The sequence below is a fragment of the Falco peregrinus genome, chromosome 2 (assembly GCF_023634155.1).
Source record: "Falco peregrinus isolate bFalPer1 chromosome 2, bFalPer1.pri, whole genome shotgun sequence".
In the NCBI taxonomy this organism is placed as follows: domain Eukaryota; kingdom Metazoa; phylum Chordata; class Aves; order Falconiformes; family Falconidae; genus Falco; species Falco peregrinus.
Window position 1 is genome coordinate 78,588,749 of NC_073722.1, and position 16,936 is coordinate 78,605,684.

Here is a 16,936-nt window from a genome sequence, read left to right on the forward strand (position 1 = left end):
TCTCTGGCTTCTTCAGTCAAAAGTGACACTGTGTGAAATTCTTAAATACAGAATTTGAGAGACCAGATAGTTGAATTTTATACTTTTATGAGAGTGGTGTTTTCATTGCCATCACTTACTCTTACCTGAGTCAGGGTGATGATTTCAAGTATCTGTTTCTGCTATTTCATTCATTTTTCAACATTCTTGTGAAAATCCGATCTATCTGAAAAATATACATACTGATTTTGTTTTCAAATGTCCCAGAGTGGTATTCTGGGAAAGTTAGACGCCATGGTTTTTTCATCAATTTTTAAAACAGAATGTAACTAAACAACAGACTTCTTTTTTACACATCAGGCAACCTTTACAATGAGGCACTAAGCTCATGGAAAAATTAAAGTATGTACTTTGAAATTTTACTGAATATAATTTTTGTCAGCTCGATGGAAATACGTCTTCGTTTTCCTGAAGAACTAGAATTAAAGTGCTTAAAACCTAAACAGTTCAAGGCCATGTATTTCTGAAACAACACTGTTGATCCCAAATAGGCTGAATTCAAAATAAGGTGAAGAAAGCTGGCATACGAGTGGTGAAAAGTAATCTTGATTTATGGAGCCTTTATTAATTTTCTCAGCCATAAATTCCCCAAAATTTGTTTCTTTTAGGTAGTATGCATGGAATTACTGTCTATGTACCTGTCCAAAACAAGAGAGACTACCCACATTTAAAAAAAAAAAAGAAAAATCCAAGACTTATGAAGTTCTGTCTTCTCTGGTGTGTTTTTGTGGTGAGCATATTTAAATAGGTGTGTGCTTACGTATTTTCAAAAGGGACTTCTATCATGATAAAATCTGAGCTCTTCTGCAACAGGTGTCACACTTGGCTGAGCTGAACAGCCAATATATGTGAAAATCTGAGCACTCCATTCAGCAGCTTGAAAAGTTTAATTCTGTAACAAATGTTAACAAGGATGTCTTCTTGAAACATCTCCAGGATAATATTTGGGAGCTAGAGCAATGTTGTCAGCAGGAAGTATGTAAATAGTCATTTATCCTCTCTTTCCCAACAGTATCCCTCTGTGTTTGATTAAATGAATACAGGGTTTTCCCATGGGCTCCTAAATCTGAATTTAGGCCAGGATAGATGTTCAAACTGTGGCACTTTCAAATAAATTGCCAAGAAAAGGAATGAGATCTCAAATATTTCATTAAGAAATGCATTAAAATGCTTCATTGCAAGACTGTAGAATAAATTAGTATTTTTCCCACAGAGGTATGTGAAAGATAAAATTTTGGGAAATGAAATGGCAGTCAGTCAACTGCAGTCTTCATCTTCCTTCTGTTTCTATGGTAGATGTTCCCACAAGAACATGCGTAGCCTGATGAGCATGGGCAAACTAGAACAGGAATTCTGTGTTTGCAAAAAGTAACTATCTGGAGGTCAAACTACTTTTTAATTGATTCTAGAAAATAATATCTGTGTCGAAACTTGCACAGTAGCAAAACAGGCATTTTGTGCCTCAAGACCCATGTATCCTTTGCTGGCTGTACATTAGCGTGGATGCAGAAAGCAAGTAATTGTCTTTGTTTTCCTGGTGCTCAATGCTTAGTGTAGAATTAAGGCATCACCCTGCCTTTGCCCTTTATTTGTCCTGCTTTTGTGGGTTAAAGCTGGCACGTACTGTCCACACAGGCTCTTAAATGTCAAGAATCCAGGGAGCCTGCAGGGTAGCACAAACGTTACATGGCCCCAATGCTCTCGAAGTGCACACAAAGGAGGAGTGAAAGTCAATTGCTAGTCCTATGTGGAAGGAAATTATTGTTGTTCTCCCCCAGACTTTACACATTCTCACCTACCAAGGCCTCAGGCTAGTTGAGTGATCAGAATTTGTTTTCTGTAACTGTACTGTTAGGGTTAAAATGGTGAAACCCTGAGGGTTGAGAAATTATTCTGGTGCAATATAAGGGGAAGGCTTCTCTCCTCAGTTTCAAATTGGGTTTGACTTAAGTGGTAGAGAACACTCTACAATTTGCGGGAGTGAAATGAACTGCAGGGCTATCGTTTGCTTTAACAAAACTAAACAGACACAAACTACTGCATCATATCGGTAGAAGTTAACGTAGGTCAGACTTTAGGTACTCAGTGAGGCTTTTGCAGTAAAATGTAGATGATCTAAGAATACCTGTTTGTTGGGTAACTTTTCAAAGGCACTCGTGTTGTTGCGGGTTGGCTAGTTAAGTCAGGAGAGGTAGATGCTTTTATTCATTTATGCATTTAATGATGTCCTCCACTGATTTTCACTAGAATTTAGATACTTAGGAACTCACTGACAGGATATGATGTTCTGATTAATTTTATTTGCAGTTATATTCCAAAGTAGTAAATAATATAAAATCAAATAATAGCAAATGTACTCAACTCTGCCTTTAAGAATATATATTACAGTTTTTTTTACAGGGGAAATAACTCCATTTTTAAAAAATGTGCATTGTTTCCTGGGACTTTCTTGATAGTAAAACCTGCTCATTGTTATGCTTCTTAAACAAAGCAAGTAATAAAAACCATTTTGTAGCAGAATAAAGGTACTAGCTTGACTTACTGTGTCTGAATAACAAGTACAGAATGTCATCTTGTCAAAAATCTATTTTTCTTCTTACTAATATGGCAAAACACAATTTACTTTTGATGACAGATCCTATAAAATCAAGGTTTTGGCCTATTACTGTTGCTTAGGACAATGTTTAGAAATAATAACAATTCATACTGTAGTATAGTTTGCCTTTTCAGAAACTTTGAAAAATATGCACAAAAGCTGTAATAAAAGACTATTGTTACACTTGCAACAGTAAACTCTTAAGAGGTGTTGGAATTCAGATAATGTGTAGGTCTGATGTTGGTGGCATGTAAAGTCCATGGAAGGTGGGTTTCGAGCACAAGAAGTGCTGAGTACCTTGAAAAAACAGGTCCACCTGTCTCAAAGCAAGCACCCAAAATCAATGAAACCTGTTTGATCTGTGGTAGTCTTGCCACTTTGAATGGAAATGGTATAACTGGCCTCATGACCTTGTTAGAGAGCTAATTAATGCTTGTGCATGCAAATAGTATAGGGATCAATTCCACAGGAAGTCTTGCTAGAAAGGAATAATTCTGTCTTCAGAGCTGGATTGGAAACCTGTGTTGTAAATCAAGCCTGAGTTTATATATCAATGAACGGGATAAAATAAAATATGCAATAATTGTGCATTAAGTGAGTAGGATCTGGCCTCAGTACTGAAATAATCGGTAGCCTGGAGGAAAAGGAACAAGTTCTGTGGGCTCATGGGGGTGACTGCCAGGTTGTGTCATTCAGCCTCGGGGGGAGGCAGGGGAACATGGCTTGGAGCAGACTTCACTGATGTTGTTACAAGCGGTACCTAAGTCCATCTTTCATGCTTTCACAAAGCAACAAAAATCCCTCGTCAAATGCTTGTGGCTCTTTATGAGACACTAATTTTATTTCTTCATAATCATTCTGGAAAATGGCATGTTTTCTAAGTTTTCAGTTGACCTTAGCTTCTATATATAGGACAACCCTTTACAAAGCATGTAAACCAGTATCATAGTCTATGCCAATCTGTCTACAGTATTAAAAGTGTCACTTCTGCTGGGAGAGAAGATGGATAATCATCAGCTTAGAATGTAATGTTTTTGGAGAAATTATATTTGTATATGTAGATACATATGCATATAAATATTTATGTGTACATGTGTGTGTGTGCATGTGTGTACGCATGTTATATCTACGTAACCACAATGTGGCCTGGGCAATAAAAATGCAGACTGAACAGGAGATAAGAATCAAAGATCTGTACAAAATGTGAGGTCTGGGATTTCGGTTAGTTATCAAGTGTAGCTGAAGTGAGAGAAAAGCTTTCCAGTTATTTGTGGTATGTTTCAACAAGGTCTGAGTTGCAAGGGAACCTTGGTGCCAGACTCCTTTTACACATCTAAGTGTAGGCTTGGACATGCTAGGACTTCAGGGGTCTTTGATCCTGTTAACATATTTGGGGTTTCTCCCATCAGTTTCCTGGCTCTCCTGTTCCTTTCTTACGTACTTCTTTTCTCAGGAACTGCAGAAAAGTCCAGGTGGCTAACAAGTGGCTTATGGATTTTACCACACAGGCACGTATAGCTGTGGATGGCAGTGGTGGAAATCAGTCCCATGTGAATTGTCTCTCCCACTTCACTGAACTGCTGTGAGCTTGCTCGGTATTGCCCTTTCCCAGCCCACAACTAATTTATTATAAAGAATGCTTGCTTTACAGTTCATCTAAAGTTACCGATTCTTTTGTGCTCAAAAATGTTGCAGACATACTGTGTTAATTATCTTAATTGTTTTCTCACCATGAACACTGATGAAAAACCAGATGATTCACTAGAGTTTTAGATTGGAAGTTCATACTTTTTTTGGGTTGTGTAGTACCCTGTTAATTGCAGTGGTCTGTGAAAAAACATGAAAATTGATTTTTCACTCTCTCCTTAGTACTGTGTGGGTTTACCTAGTGCTGAAGATGGAGTGTTCTGTTCAATCTATCTCATAACAGTTCTGAAAAAAATGCAGATTACTTATAAATTGATGTCAGAAAGAGACTTTGGAGAACCATTAGTACAGTATAACATCTAAATAATGAGTGTTTATCTAGCAACTGGAGTTAAGCAGGAACATTTGTTGTTGTTTATGTTTCTAAGTCCTTATTTCATATTATTCCAAAATTCGAAGCAGTATTTTTAAAGTTTTATTAAAACTGGTGCTGAATAGATGATTCTTCATGGGCCTGGAGGTTAATTTCACAAGACTTGTAGGGTCAGGACACTGCACTTCTGTTCCTTCAATTCCTCACAGTGGAGGGACCTGCTTGGAGGTCAGGAGTTTAAACTGTGTGGATGTCAAATTCTTTAATTTGTTTGGGAAAGACTTGGCTAAAAGGAAGTAGTGGCATGTTGTGAGACACGTTGTCAGTGTTATTGCAGTATCTCTCAGGTACTTTGCAGTTTTCCCAGAACCGGGAAGTGCTTTTAGACTTGCCAGGATACCAGGTGTTGTAAACATATCACTCACTCTTATAAATGAAACACTTTAAAGAATATTTTGTAAATACTGTTCCTTTTAGTCCACTTACGTAGAAGAAGTATTACGTATAATACTAGCTTTATATTTTTAATAATATTTTTAGTATTTTGAGTAGTAGCAAAGAACTTGTACGTTTGTTAACTGTATCTTCTAGGATTATCTTGTTATGAAAACTTACATTAAACACTCTCATATCCAGCCTGTGAAACTGGGAAATAGCTCAGAACTCTGAAGTCTATAAATACGCCTATTTACTTTACCCAGAACATCATTTTCCTGGACAGATTCCCATTTTTATTTAATCTTGTAACTTAATATAATTTATGTTTTTCCCAGCTGGGTGTTTTGAAATATCTCTGGCCCATCCACAACATCTAGAAGTCTTAGGTTGGTTTTTGTTTTTGTTTTTTTGTTTTTTTTTTTTTCCTTTTGGGAGGAGTGAGAAGAGCAGTTCAATATTTTTAATAATTTTTAGCAAAGCATCTTTGTGAAATACATGAAAAAAAGATGAGAAGTATTTTGAAAACACAAACCACCTGTGAATTTATATAAGGAGCAGTGAGTTTGCCATTTTAAAGAGATGCAAAGACAATGATTTTGGTTTCACTGATACCATCTTTAGTTCTGACACATGTAATTCTGTTTAATAGTGTTACTCTTGGAACTGAATTAAACTTGACATGCTCCTATCAGTGAGATCAGAACCATGCTGGGTTCCTAAGTGCAGCAGTGTTATTTTGTTATTAGATTGTTTTGACTCGTCTCTTCAGTTTAACGAGCACTTTTTCCATCCATGGTACACCAAGAACAGTTAAGTACAATGGTGGCAAAAGTCCCAACAGAAACAATACCTGTCATGGAAGAAGTCCTAGAGGTGGTCTTGGAACTAGCTGTTGTTGTGGTGTGTTCAAGGTGACACACCCAGGGCATGCACTTCGTACTGGAATTTTGATAGGAAGAGATCCAATTGTACTTTGGGGACACTAGATGGTCTGTTAAAGTGACACCAACAGGTTCTAAATAATAATGTTATATCACAGAGAAGCCTGTGCATCTTCAGGGTACAAAGTAATTGTTCCATGCAGTCTTGTACCATCTTTTTTTCCTGTTTATATCCATTACGTTTTGCAATATTTACCATGTGCTAAGTTCTGAAATGGGAAGGGTTCTTTTTCTGTAAGAATTTCTTTTTTTTTTTTTTTTTATTACAGCTTTATGATTTACTACAGAGACAGGATAGCAAGCACTGCTTCACAGGAATAAACAAGTTCAGACAGCAGCAGCCAACCTTCTTGATTCTGATTTATTCAAATTCCCTTTAAATGCTACAATCTGACTGCAAAATCCATGTTATGCAGATCGGGCTATATAAGTAAAACCAACCTGATGTGACATCTTGTTCAACTGTGTCTGTAAAATCTCTAAAGATGGTAGAGGAGGTCCTTACTACATCAAAATAGAGAAACTTTTTTCGTCTATGTGAAATACAAATGTATGCGGTCTGTGGCTTAAAAATCTGCAGTGCAAGATGCATTTTGATTTTAAGAATTTTTTTTGTCAGAATGTTTGTTCACACTTGATATTTCAGCCATCTCTGTGAATTATTAACATCACCTTTGAGCGTTAGTAGTGTGTTTTCACATACTAAACTAGTTTCACAATGGGAAAGACTTTGAAAGGGCCCATTGTACACGTGTAGTATCACCTGTAACACTGTGCTGTGCTGCTAGACCAACAGCAGTCTGGGGGCTGCTAGCATGTCTGATGGAGGAAAGTCCACTTAAAGACTTGATCCTGCTTTGATCTACTCGATAGGAATTTTTCCATTGATTTCAAGGTCAAACCTGTATGTGAAAAATGGCCTCTATATAGCTGTGCTATTTTCCATTGTGCAATGGTTGAGGTTCTTTTTTTTCCCATGTAAACTTCCTCACATTAACCTGGATAAGACAAACATTCCGGAGGAAAACAAAGGTATTTTAGAAAAGTCTGGGCTAGAGTCTTTGTTTCCCACAATTTGAATAGCTCTGTAATCATTCAGAATTAGAGTAAATAGAAAGGGCTGCCAGACCATAGCAGTTAGGACAGGCATAACATAGGATGTAAGTTTTGAACCACAAAATACCACATCCTGTATGCTGACAACAGGAGTCGGTTTAGGAGTCGGTTTGGGCAAGAGCATTAAAATCCTGTTTTTTAAAAAGTTTTAAATGTAAGCTTACTGGGGAGCAAAGTAAACCCTTCTTTTCTCTCTAGAAATGTGAATGAGACATAAATTGTAAATTCTGTTACGTTTGACTAAGTAGTTGTTTTGAAAGAAAGGCTGTACAAAAGTTAAAAGTTTGCTACTGTAGTGCTGTTCCTTCACTACAGAGCTAACTAGGGCTTGGAAATTTGCCAGAGCTTGTTGCTTTTGGGTCATTTCCAGTCAAGCCCTTAAGAAAGTCACCAACATGTTATTGCTGTTAATACCTTTGTGATCAAACACTGTGGTCTGGAGAAAACATTAGAGCTATGCTGATTTACTGCCATAATTTTATTTGGTAAAAAACTGGGAATAAAGACTGCAGCAAAACATTTCAAGGGAAATGCCACAGTTTTTCATAAAGCTATGGATTATGAAGTTTTCCATGAAATATGGTTAGCCAGATGTAAATTCCTTGCATCTAAGGATGCCATGTTATATTGCAGTTCTAATCCCAGCTCGTGAACCGTCTCTCAACCAGGAGAGGGAAGGTGAGAACAGGTGTGGTTTTCTGGTCTTTTAAATTTCACATACTCAGGTTTGTAGCCATACCTTATTGTCCCACACCGGCAGGTTTGCTTTCATACGTGGTACTTGTAGATTATGGAGTTAAGAACAGCTATGTCACACCGGAGGAATTGCTGTTGATGGACAGCCAGCCAAGAGCAGCTCCACAAAGCTGACAAAGCAGCCTCACTTTTAGTATTAGTTGTAACTATTTTCATAGCACTGTCATGTATTTCTTCATATCAGCCTAGCTGTAGAACCTGTTCCTTCGTGTAAATGCCGGCAGCTTTGGTGGATCAGGTAGGTGTCAGCTAATGAGATGAGGAAACTGCAGCCATGAGGAAACAATTTAGAGACTGCCCATTCACCTGAATGAACGTTTCAATGACTTTGTCCTGTTTCCTAGACTGCTGGTGGTCATGGCATGGTCAGCCGTTCTGGTGCTGACAGCAGTGATGCTATGCCCTCTGAAACAAGATTGTTAGAGGACTTGCCGTTTTGTAGACTTGCGGAAGGACAGGTGCCTCTGTAAACCCAGTTGTTTTCACATTGCATTGGCCATTTTGGATAAGCTCACAGCAGCATTTCGCCATCACGTTCAGTCTTAAGTCTATTGAAGTATTTCAGAGAGAAGGACTTTTGGATGGTTCTCACTGCTGCCAGATTACTGGGGGAGGCAGAAAGGCCTCAGAAGGTGCATCCCAGCTCCCTGGAGGCAGGGACAGGCTTCAGCTGCCTGCACTGAACCGTCTGTCCTGTCCTCTGCCACTCTCTCTGGCTACACATTCTGTACACCCAGCAACTTCTGTGACCAGGGGATGAAGCAGACAGGGAGATCCACCCAGAAAAAAAAAAACCCAGAAAACCGAGTATCTAACTGAATTATATTTCAGCTCAGCATCTAGCTGAACAGTTGGGATGGACCAGCACAACAGAGCCTAGAGGTATGGGGATGGAGTTTTTCTGGAAAGGAAGAAGAGTGTTCTGGAATTTCAAGTGCAAGCTTTAAAAGTGCCTTTTACCTTTTGATGCAGGTTTAGATCAGACATTGTCATGGGATTTGCCATATTTGTAGGACAAGCAAAGAAATTTTTGTCCACATATTTTTGAGTGAGGAGTGTAATCCTCTGCACGAGTAAATATTTGAATTGACAAATTTTCTAGAAAAAAATTCCCCAAATAAGATTAGCTTTTGTTGGATTACATTTTTTTTAAAATATATTTTTCTCTGTCTCTACTAAAATAAAAATAACTAAAAGCTAGGACTACTTTGTGGTGGTGGTGTATTAGCCTGCAATACAAGCACTGGTTCCTTTTCCCGTACTGCTGGAATCCCCAGCAAGACTGCTAATACTGAGGAAGAGAAGCCTTAGAGCAGTGAGTTTCACCCCAAAAAATTTTATTCAAGGAATGCAATGTGATAGATAATAATAGAACTATTTGTTGTCTAACTTTATCAATGAAGTTATTTTAATGGGAAATACATCATCAAGGCTACAGAGGACATGGTTACTAAGTGACCCACAGGATCTAGAGAAAACTGGAGAAGAACAAAATAGCTACAATAATCTAAATGGAATAGGCATTGAAATAACCAGTGATGATTTTAAAAAGAGGTGGCTTAGAGAAACTGCAGGCATTGAAGAAAAACTTTGAGAAAGTAAACTAAAGACAAATTAAAAAAAAAAAAAAAAAAAAGGAAGCATGGCTTGGCACATAGAAGGAAACAGGAAAAGTTCCAGTCAATGTAGTTGGAAAGAAATGTAAGAAGTTTTGAAAGAGATGCCAGCATCATCAAACTGGGTCAATTTTTAAGAGAAAACTCTCACACACACAAATTGTATCTACTGGATTGTGCAAGTATGCAGTAGTTTTGAGGATGTTTGTTGCTTTTCCAGATGTTTGTGTTATCCTTGTGGTTTGGCTGAGAACAGAGACTAAAAACACAGTGTGTATCAGAGATGTGGGAAAGTTTGTTCACCCTTTGCAAAGCTTCCTTCCAAACTGTATCTGACTTCCAGTTATGTATCATATTATGAGAATCAAAGAATCGAGATGGTTTTCTTTTCTCATATTAATTTCAGTTCTTAAGAAATGTGGACTCTACCTTCTTGTTTCTCAGTGATCTCATATGCTTCAAGACGATGCTTCCCACTAATAACTCCAGCTCTCCTCCTAGTTAGGAAAAGAAGGAAAGAAGGAATTTGTGTTTTCAGGATTCAATGAGACTTGATATCCTGCAGGCTGATCTGGTCCTCTTCCCCAGCCATTCTCCGAAAGCTTCAGAAGTACTATTTTGGAGTATGAAAATATTTTGGAATATGAAAATAAATACCTCCATTAAGTTAATTAATTCTACATAAAGGGAACATCATTATGAATGAAAAACATTATGTAAGATGTTTAGTCTTACCTCCTCTGTAGCCTTGTCATATTACTTTAGGAAAATTGCTTAGCTTGTTTTTAGCTCATTATGCTCATTCTTAGATGGAGTATAAAAATGTATATTTCAAGTAGCAGTTACAAGACTTCATTAATTAATAAAAAAAGTACATATATTTTTAAAAAATAAAACCAATGTAGTATAATTTTTGGTCAGCAGTAAGAATGAGCAAGATTAAAGTAAGATTAAGAGGGGAAAAGAAATACGGTTTCCAGACTTCCATTTCATAAATGAACAGACTATCAAAGACTGATGTTTATTAATTAGAGAGTTAAATGACAATTTATTTTAGGTCAATAGAATACTACCATATGAGATTGCAATCAGGCCTTAGCAGCAGTACCATTTGCCATCTACCAGTTTTAAGATGAACAAGAGTACTCAATTCTCAGACCTCTCTCCCCTTTGAATAACTCGGAAGATGTTTGTTTGTATGGATGGATAATTCTACTACACTTGTAAATGCTTGAATTGTTGTGCAGGCTTTATTTCTTATTTTTTATTATTTAATTTTTAAAATAAATTCTGCCTGCTCTAGAAAATTAGAATTTGATTTTTGGTCAAAGACTTCTGTTTTGATTGATGGTTGATCATGTTATGATGATGGAGCAAAGATTTTGATATAAAAGGGGATGTAGGATTTTACATAGTAGTTTTATAATCTACTTCTTATAGGTTTATAGTTTCTCTGATGACCATTAGAAATTTAGAGCAGTTAGAAATATTGGCTCTTAAACTGTGTTTGAACCTTATTTCAAGGAGCATTTCTATCCTACTCTGGTAAAAGCCCTTCATTGTCATGGTGCTAGTAAATAAGTTTTTAATCATGGTTCTTTTCCATTTGTACATTAGAAAAATAATTATTTCAGTCCTGAGTTGATGAATGTCTTGATTTGCATGACGTGCTTAGTTTTTTATACAGAACTGCCTCATTGTCTGTCTTGATATTTTTACTAATTCTAAGGCTTTTTCAGAAGAACAACTCCCTGTACTAATTTTTTTTTCTTGTGACATAAGAGGGTGTGATTCAGTCATTCTCGTTTAGGCTTTCCTACCTCTTTGCCTTTCTTTTGTCTTTCTGAGATGTTCTGCAGCATGGAGCTGTGTTTAGATGAAACAGTGTCTTTTCTTTTTAATGAGGTAGCTGTGACCCTTCACTTGCACAGGTGTTATTGATGCCATGATCATATTAGCTTTGCTGAGCCAATATACATTCTAAGCACGTAAGTTAGAGTATGAGTACCTACAAATGCCTCCCCTTTTGTCACTATTTCTGCAAAGCACATTGTCTCTGTAAAGAGTCATTGTAGGCTAGACTGCAGAAGGTGAATATAAAAAATGTTCTGAGAAAGGAGACTGCTCTTTTGCCAGATGAGGACTTCAACAAACAGAGCATGGCTTCATCAGGGACCATAGTGTGCCCCCCCTGCACGTCCCCCTCTCTCTGCTGAAGGAGAACGTGCCAGGGGATGAGGAGCAAATACAGAATGTGACTTGCACTTGCAACAGGGCAGAGTCTGGGTTGTGTCCGTTGGGATGCTCTGTGCGCGGCAGCACCAGCAACACGGGGCAGTGGCCCTTTGGGGTCCTGGGGTCTGTCTGGCCGTGAGGGTGCTCCTTGTCCTTCTCCCAGGAGCTGGGACTCAGCCAGCACTGCAGCACCAGTGGCCTGGCTCCTGTGTTAAGCACATGGGGTAAAACAGGGAGGAAGGCACTTGTGGGCTCTCCCTAGTAACTCACTTGTGTCAAATGCAAGGCTTGGAAGGCACAACAGTTCATTGCCTAGGGCTATCAACTTGTTTTCCTCAGGAAAAAAAAAAATAGCTTACAGAGTTGTGCTGCCTTTTCCACAAGATGCTGACGACTTCAGCAGTTCAAGCTGAAGAGATAATAAATGGTCCTGAAAAGCAAAGGAGTAATTTTGTCTTGATTTTTTACTTACCACCAGTAGTAAGTATGTATGTGACATGTGAGAATTGTTTCCCGTAGTGAAGAAATGTGTATTTTTATTGTGCTTTAGCTAAATGGTGACACTTCAGTCGTGAAGAACTGGTGTGCAATGCAAAAACAAGGCCTTAAATCCTAGCATCCTTTTATTTTCCTATCTACTGAACATGTGCAGAATTCTGAAAAAAGGATTTGATTAGGTACCTATATCTGGATTTTAGATTCCTCTTTGAAGATATGTGCAATGGTTGTTAAAAGCATGCCATGCCTTTTGTGGATTAAGTGTAATCAAAATTGGAAGGAATGAAAATACTTGCTTAAAAAGTGTTTAAAGAGCCCATCTTGGCCTTGGATATTCCCCTGTTTTAAAATGCAACTTCTTTCTTTATTAGTACAGCAACTTCTTCGGGAGGCTTCTTTGTGTACTGAAAAAATATGTTTATTTTCTCACAGCTAATTATTATTTTCAGAACACACATGGTCTGAAATATTTGCATTGTACCTTAGTATGACTCTAAGATATGGAACAGATTTATTTCTAATTTTCTTAAATAACTTCTTAAAGATAGAACCTACAAACTTATTGTATTTAAATATTTAAAAGACTAGTACCAAGCAAGGTATATGAATTTATCAATATCGTGCTTCTCCCTCAACCAAGATTTTATTCTATTTCCTTTTTAGGAAGGAGGCACAGCTGGATGAAGAAGGACAGTTTCTGGTCAGAATAATTTATGATGACTCCAAAACCTATGATCTGGTTGCAGCTGCAAGCAAGGTCCTTAGTAAGTAATACAGGTCCATTGATCACAAAAAGGATAATCCCCCCCCAAAAAAAAATCTGTGTAGAGAGAGAAAGAGGATATAGCACAGAGGAAGTGAAAACAAGGTATTGATCAAAGAGAGAATTTTTAAAAAATCTCAGAAGAAAGATTTTTTGTTCTTTATCTATGATATTTTTATTCCTTTTATTCCTTGAAGAGATTTTTTATTACTTCCAAAGTATTCCATGTCATGGGTGCATAGAGCATGGTCAGTGTTACAAGCAGGCATGAAATAACAATATATACTGCCTTGCCGGTACACCCAGGTTTCAACCACTGCTGCAAGAGCAGCCCATGGATGAGTCCTTGACCTCTTTGCTGACCAAGCATGCCGAGTTACAGAAATGTTTGTGGCATGGGCACATCTCATTCACATCAGCCATTGATCTGGGTTGCATTCATTGTCAATCAGTGCAGCTCTGGTCTGGAATTTAAAAGGTAGAATTATACCTATCAGCGTGATTTTATCTGCAGACCCAAGTGTGGTATGAATTTGTTCTGAGTCAGTAATTAGCCAAGAACCCATAAGACTATGATGACTATAGTAATGTTGATTTGAAGCAGCAGATGTAGCTTCATGCTATTGTAAACCAGAAGTGACTTCCCTGAGGTCAGCACTACTAACGACCAAGTTCCTTTCTTTTCAGGTAGTGAGTAATTTCTTACCTGTATGAAAATCTGAAATGCTATACATGCGTAAAATGCACAATGCAGCAAGGTCATAATGGTAATTGGTAAATCCTAATGAAATTCATGTATTGAATACTTACAATTTGCTGTGTGGACCCTGAATCTTGCTTTTCTCATATTCTTGACCTACTGGATCTGGGTAGGGTTTAGGTAACTGTCTTTCTCGTTTATGAATACGAGACTAAAATAGTAAGCAAAGTGCGTCAAATGCAGTTTGGACTGAATCATATTTTCCTGTTTTAACTAGATCTGAATGCCGGGGAAATTCTTCAAATGTTTGGAAAGATGTTTTTTGTGTTTTGTCAAGAATCTGGTTATGATACAATTCTACGTGTCTTGGGCTCAAATGTCAGAGAATTTTTGCAGGTAAGAATTTTGTGCTGAATTATTTCAGATACCAGACAGAATTTACGGTCTAGTCAACAGATTAGATTGAGATTTGGAGATATAGGTTGTACTGTATAATCTCCCAGTTATTTGTGGAGAGTTGTCTGGAAACTTTCTTCCTTGGTATTTGTATTCTATAGAGCTTTCCACTGCTCAGCAGTTCTGGCATTGTTGCTCTCTTTCCCTCTCAGTTCATATATTATTCAGTAGAGTAATAATTTCCCCTTGTCAAACATCCTTGACTCTTCAATTTCATAAATAAGGATTGAGAAGGCAGGTAACCTGGGGTTGCAGAGGTATTCATAAATCTGAAATGTCCTTTGAAATTCCAAAGAGAAGTTTTGAACAGGAGTTCAACAGCGTAACAAAAGTATGGAGTACAAGAGACATGAAAAAACCCATCAGTTCAAATTGTCTGCATGTGTTAGAGTAAAAAGATTTACCTTGTTTATACTAACAGAAAATGTGGTCTTCAGATTTGTAGGGTATTTCTTCTCATAAGTTATCTTTGACTTATATATACTGGTTAATTCTAATTGTATGTTATGTACAGAGCTAGGACTCATACACAGCTTGTCCCTAAGACATTATCCTTCATTCATGAGCTGAGGGTGGGATAGAACAGCAGCGTTTAAGTCAACTTCTTTGCTTTCCTGACTGCAGAACTGTGTGATACTGCACTGTGAAACAAAACAATATGAAAACAATTTTTCAATAGCATGGAAGAAACATAGTGACTTCTTTAAAGTGTGGTTTCGAAGTGTAGAAAAAATGGGCTTTCCTTTTTTGTCACTTGAAAATTTGTCACTTCAAAAACCACCTTGGATTTAAGATTTGTGATATATATCACTCTTGGAGAGAACTGTGTGCTGTAATAAGCTTAAAAGCACTGAACTGATCAAGATTTCACGGAAGATTGCCCAAAAGCTGAGTGTCATATCTTTATTGATTTTTCACTGGAAATTGAGCAGCCTCTTGTCATCTGTTTCCTTAAAATCTCTCCAGCAGTAGTAAGTGAAAAGAGCAGAGTGTATCGTTTGCTGGATAATTAGAATATTGACTTCTGTGTTTCACTACCTGCCCCAAAACCTGGATTATTCCAGAGCATCTCAGATACGGTCAGCCCAGACTTTTTGTACAAATCCCATGGACTGTAATTGCTGGGCAGACACCGGCGGTATGTATATGCTCCAACATGTGCATACCATGAGTGATCTGTTTACTGTTGTCTGTCTATGGGATGTGACATCCTTTAAATTTCATAGCTTCATTCACAGGCTGTCCTTAAAGCAAGCCTTCAGGTAAAGGTAATTTTTAAAGATGACTCGTACTGAAGTTGTGGTTAGGGTTGAGCAAAAATAGGGGAGGAGGGAAAAAAAAGTGTAGCTGGCCCGTTGCTTCATCACTTTGGGTACACGTGGATGGGCCAGTGCTTCCCTATTCCTTTCCCTCATGCCCTTTTACATATAGTATACTTCTCTTTCCATTCCTTACCATGTGTGATGATTAAAAGACTGGACACGTTAGTAGGGCACACCAACCATCTATAAAAGTGTAAACAGCTTTCATTTATATTCTTCTAATGACAGTATTTTAAGCTGCTTTGTTTGAATTTCGGTGTTAACAGATGACATTGGCTATTATACACTTCTGCAGATTTTAACAGGACTAATGTATGAGTAGCCATGCCAGAATTGTACTTTTTAGCTTTTTATTATGATGGAAAATCAACATTATCCATGATTTATTATTTTTGGATCTTCCAGCAGTTGGATTAGGTCAGGAACTGATTTATATACCTATTACAAAAATAGGTGCAGATTTGGTTTAATGTACTAAACTTTTTTCAGATTCTTAAAATACATAAGAGGCACTTCTTCAAATCTGTACTGAGTCCAGGATATACGAAATAATTGAGGGCTGCAGCTTTTTAAAGCATATGAAAATAAATCTCATTTATATTCTGTTTCCTGTGACATCTCAGAGAGAGTTTAGTTTATTCGTAGATGAAACACAGGTATTTCAAGCTTCATGAAACAGGAAAAAGATCCTGCAACTTAATCTAATGTTTATACTTTCTGTGAAAAAGAGGCCTGGATAAATGGCAAATCGTATTGAAAGACACTGCGCCAGAGAAGCAGGGTGAAAAAAGGTACCCCCTGAGAAACTCCAAGTGTGGTTTTATGTTGTGTTCAGTACCTTTCTACTGAATGAAAATCGAACGCTAGAGTAGTGGCTAGTTGTCATTTAGGGAATCATTTACATGGCTATTCAGTTGTTTATAACTGCAGTACAATAAATTTCAGGGGACTAATGCCTCTTTAGAAAAGTCTCCAGATGTTCTGTACTACACAGGGCTGAGCAGTATATCTTTGTATTTCAGGTGCCAATCACAAAAAACTCTTTTGCTTTTAGACAGGCCAGAATCTGCCTGATTTAGTTTGCTTCTTGTTCTTGCCTAGTGATCCCTTTGTGTTTCACCATGGAGCTGATCACTGCTCTCTGAAGCTCTAGACTTAGTGTCTCTGGTCCCAGCAGACACATTCATTCTTCCAGAAGCTGCAATATCAGTTTAGAATGGATCAAACACAACAAAAAATAGAAGTGGGAGTGACAATGTATAAATGGCAGGATCGGGGAGTAATTTCAGCTCCTTGATCTGGAAGCCCATCTCTACTCTTGACTATGTGTAGGAGCAAGGTTCTGAGTACAATAAACTCTTTGCTCGCCCCATAATCAGTCTGCATAGGGAGAAGAGACACGTTGGGGACTGGAAAGCAGCTGCAATACATCCTGGGCAA

At 37.7% G+C, this 16,936-nt stretch overlaps 1 protein-coding gene across 2 annotated transcripts in view; it reads left to right on the forward strand.

Annotated features, from left to right (window-relative positions):
* The window catches only part of GUCY1B1 (guanylate cyclase 1 soluble subunit beta 1), a 43,549-nt gene that overhangs the window by 3,329 nt on the left and 23,284 nt on the right, over positions 1 to 16,936 (forward strand). For both annotated transcript variants that reach the window (XM_055796493.1, XM_055796494.1), the window contains 2 exons: positions 12,919 to 13,019; positions 13,996 to 14,114. In XM_055796493.1, coding sequence (XP_055652468.1) covers positions 14,022 to 14,114 — 93 coding nt within the window. In that variant the 5' untranslated portion in view covers positions 12,919 to 13,019; positions 13,996 to 14,021. The remainder of the gene's footprint in view (positions 1 to 12,918; positions 13,020 to 13,995; positions 14,115 to 16,936) is intronic.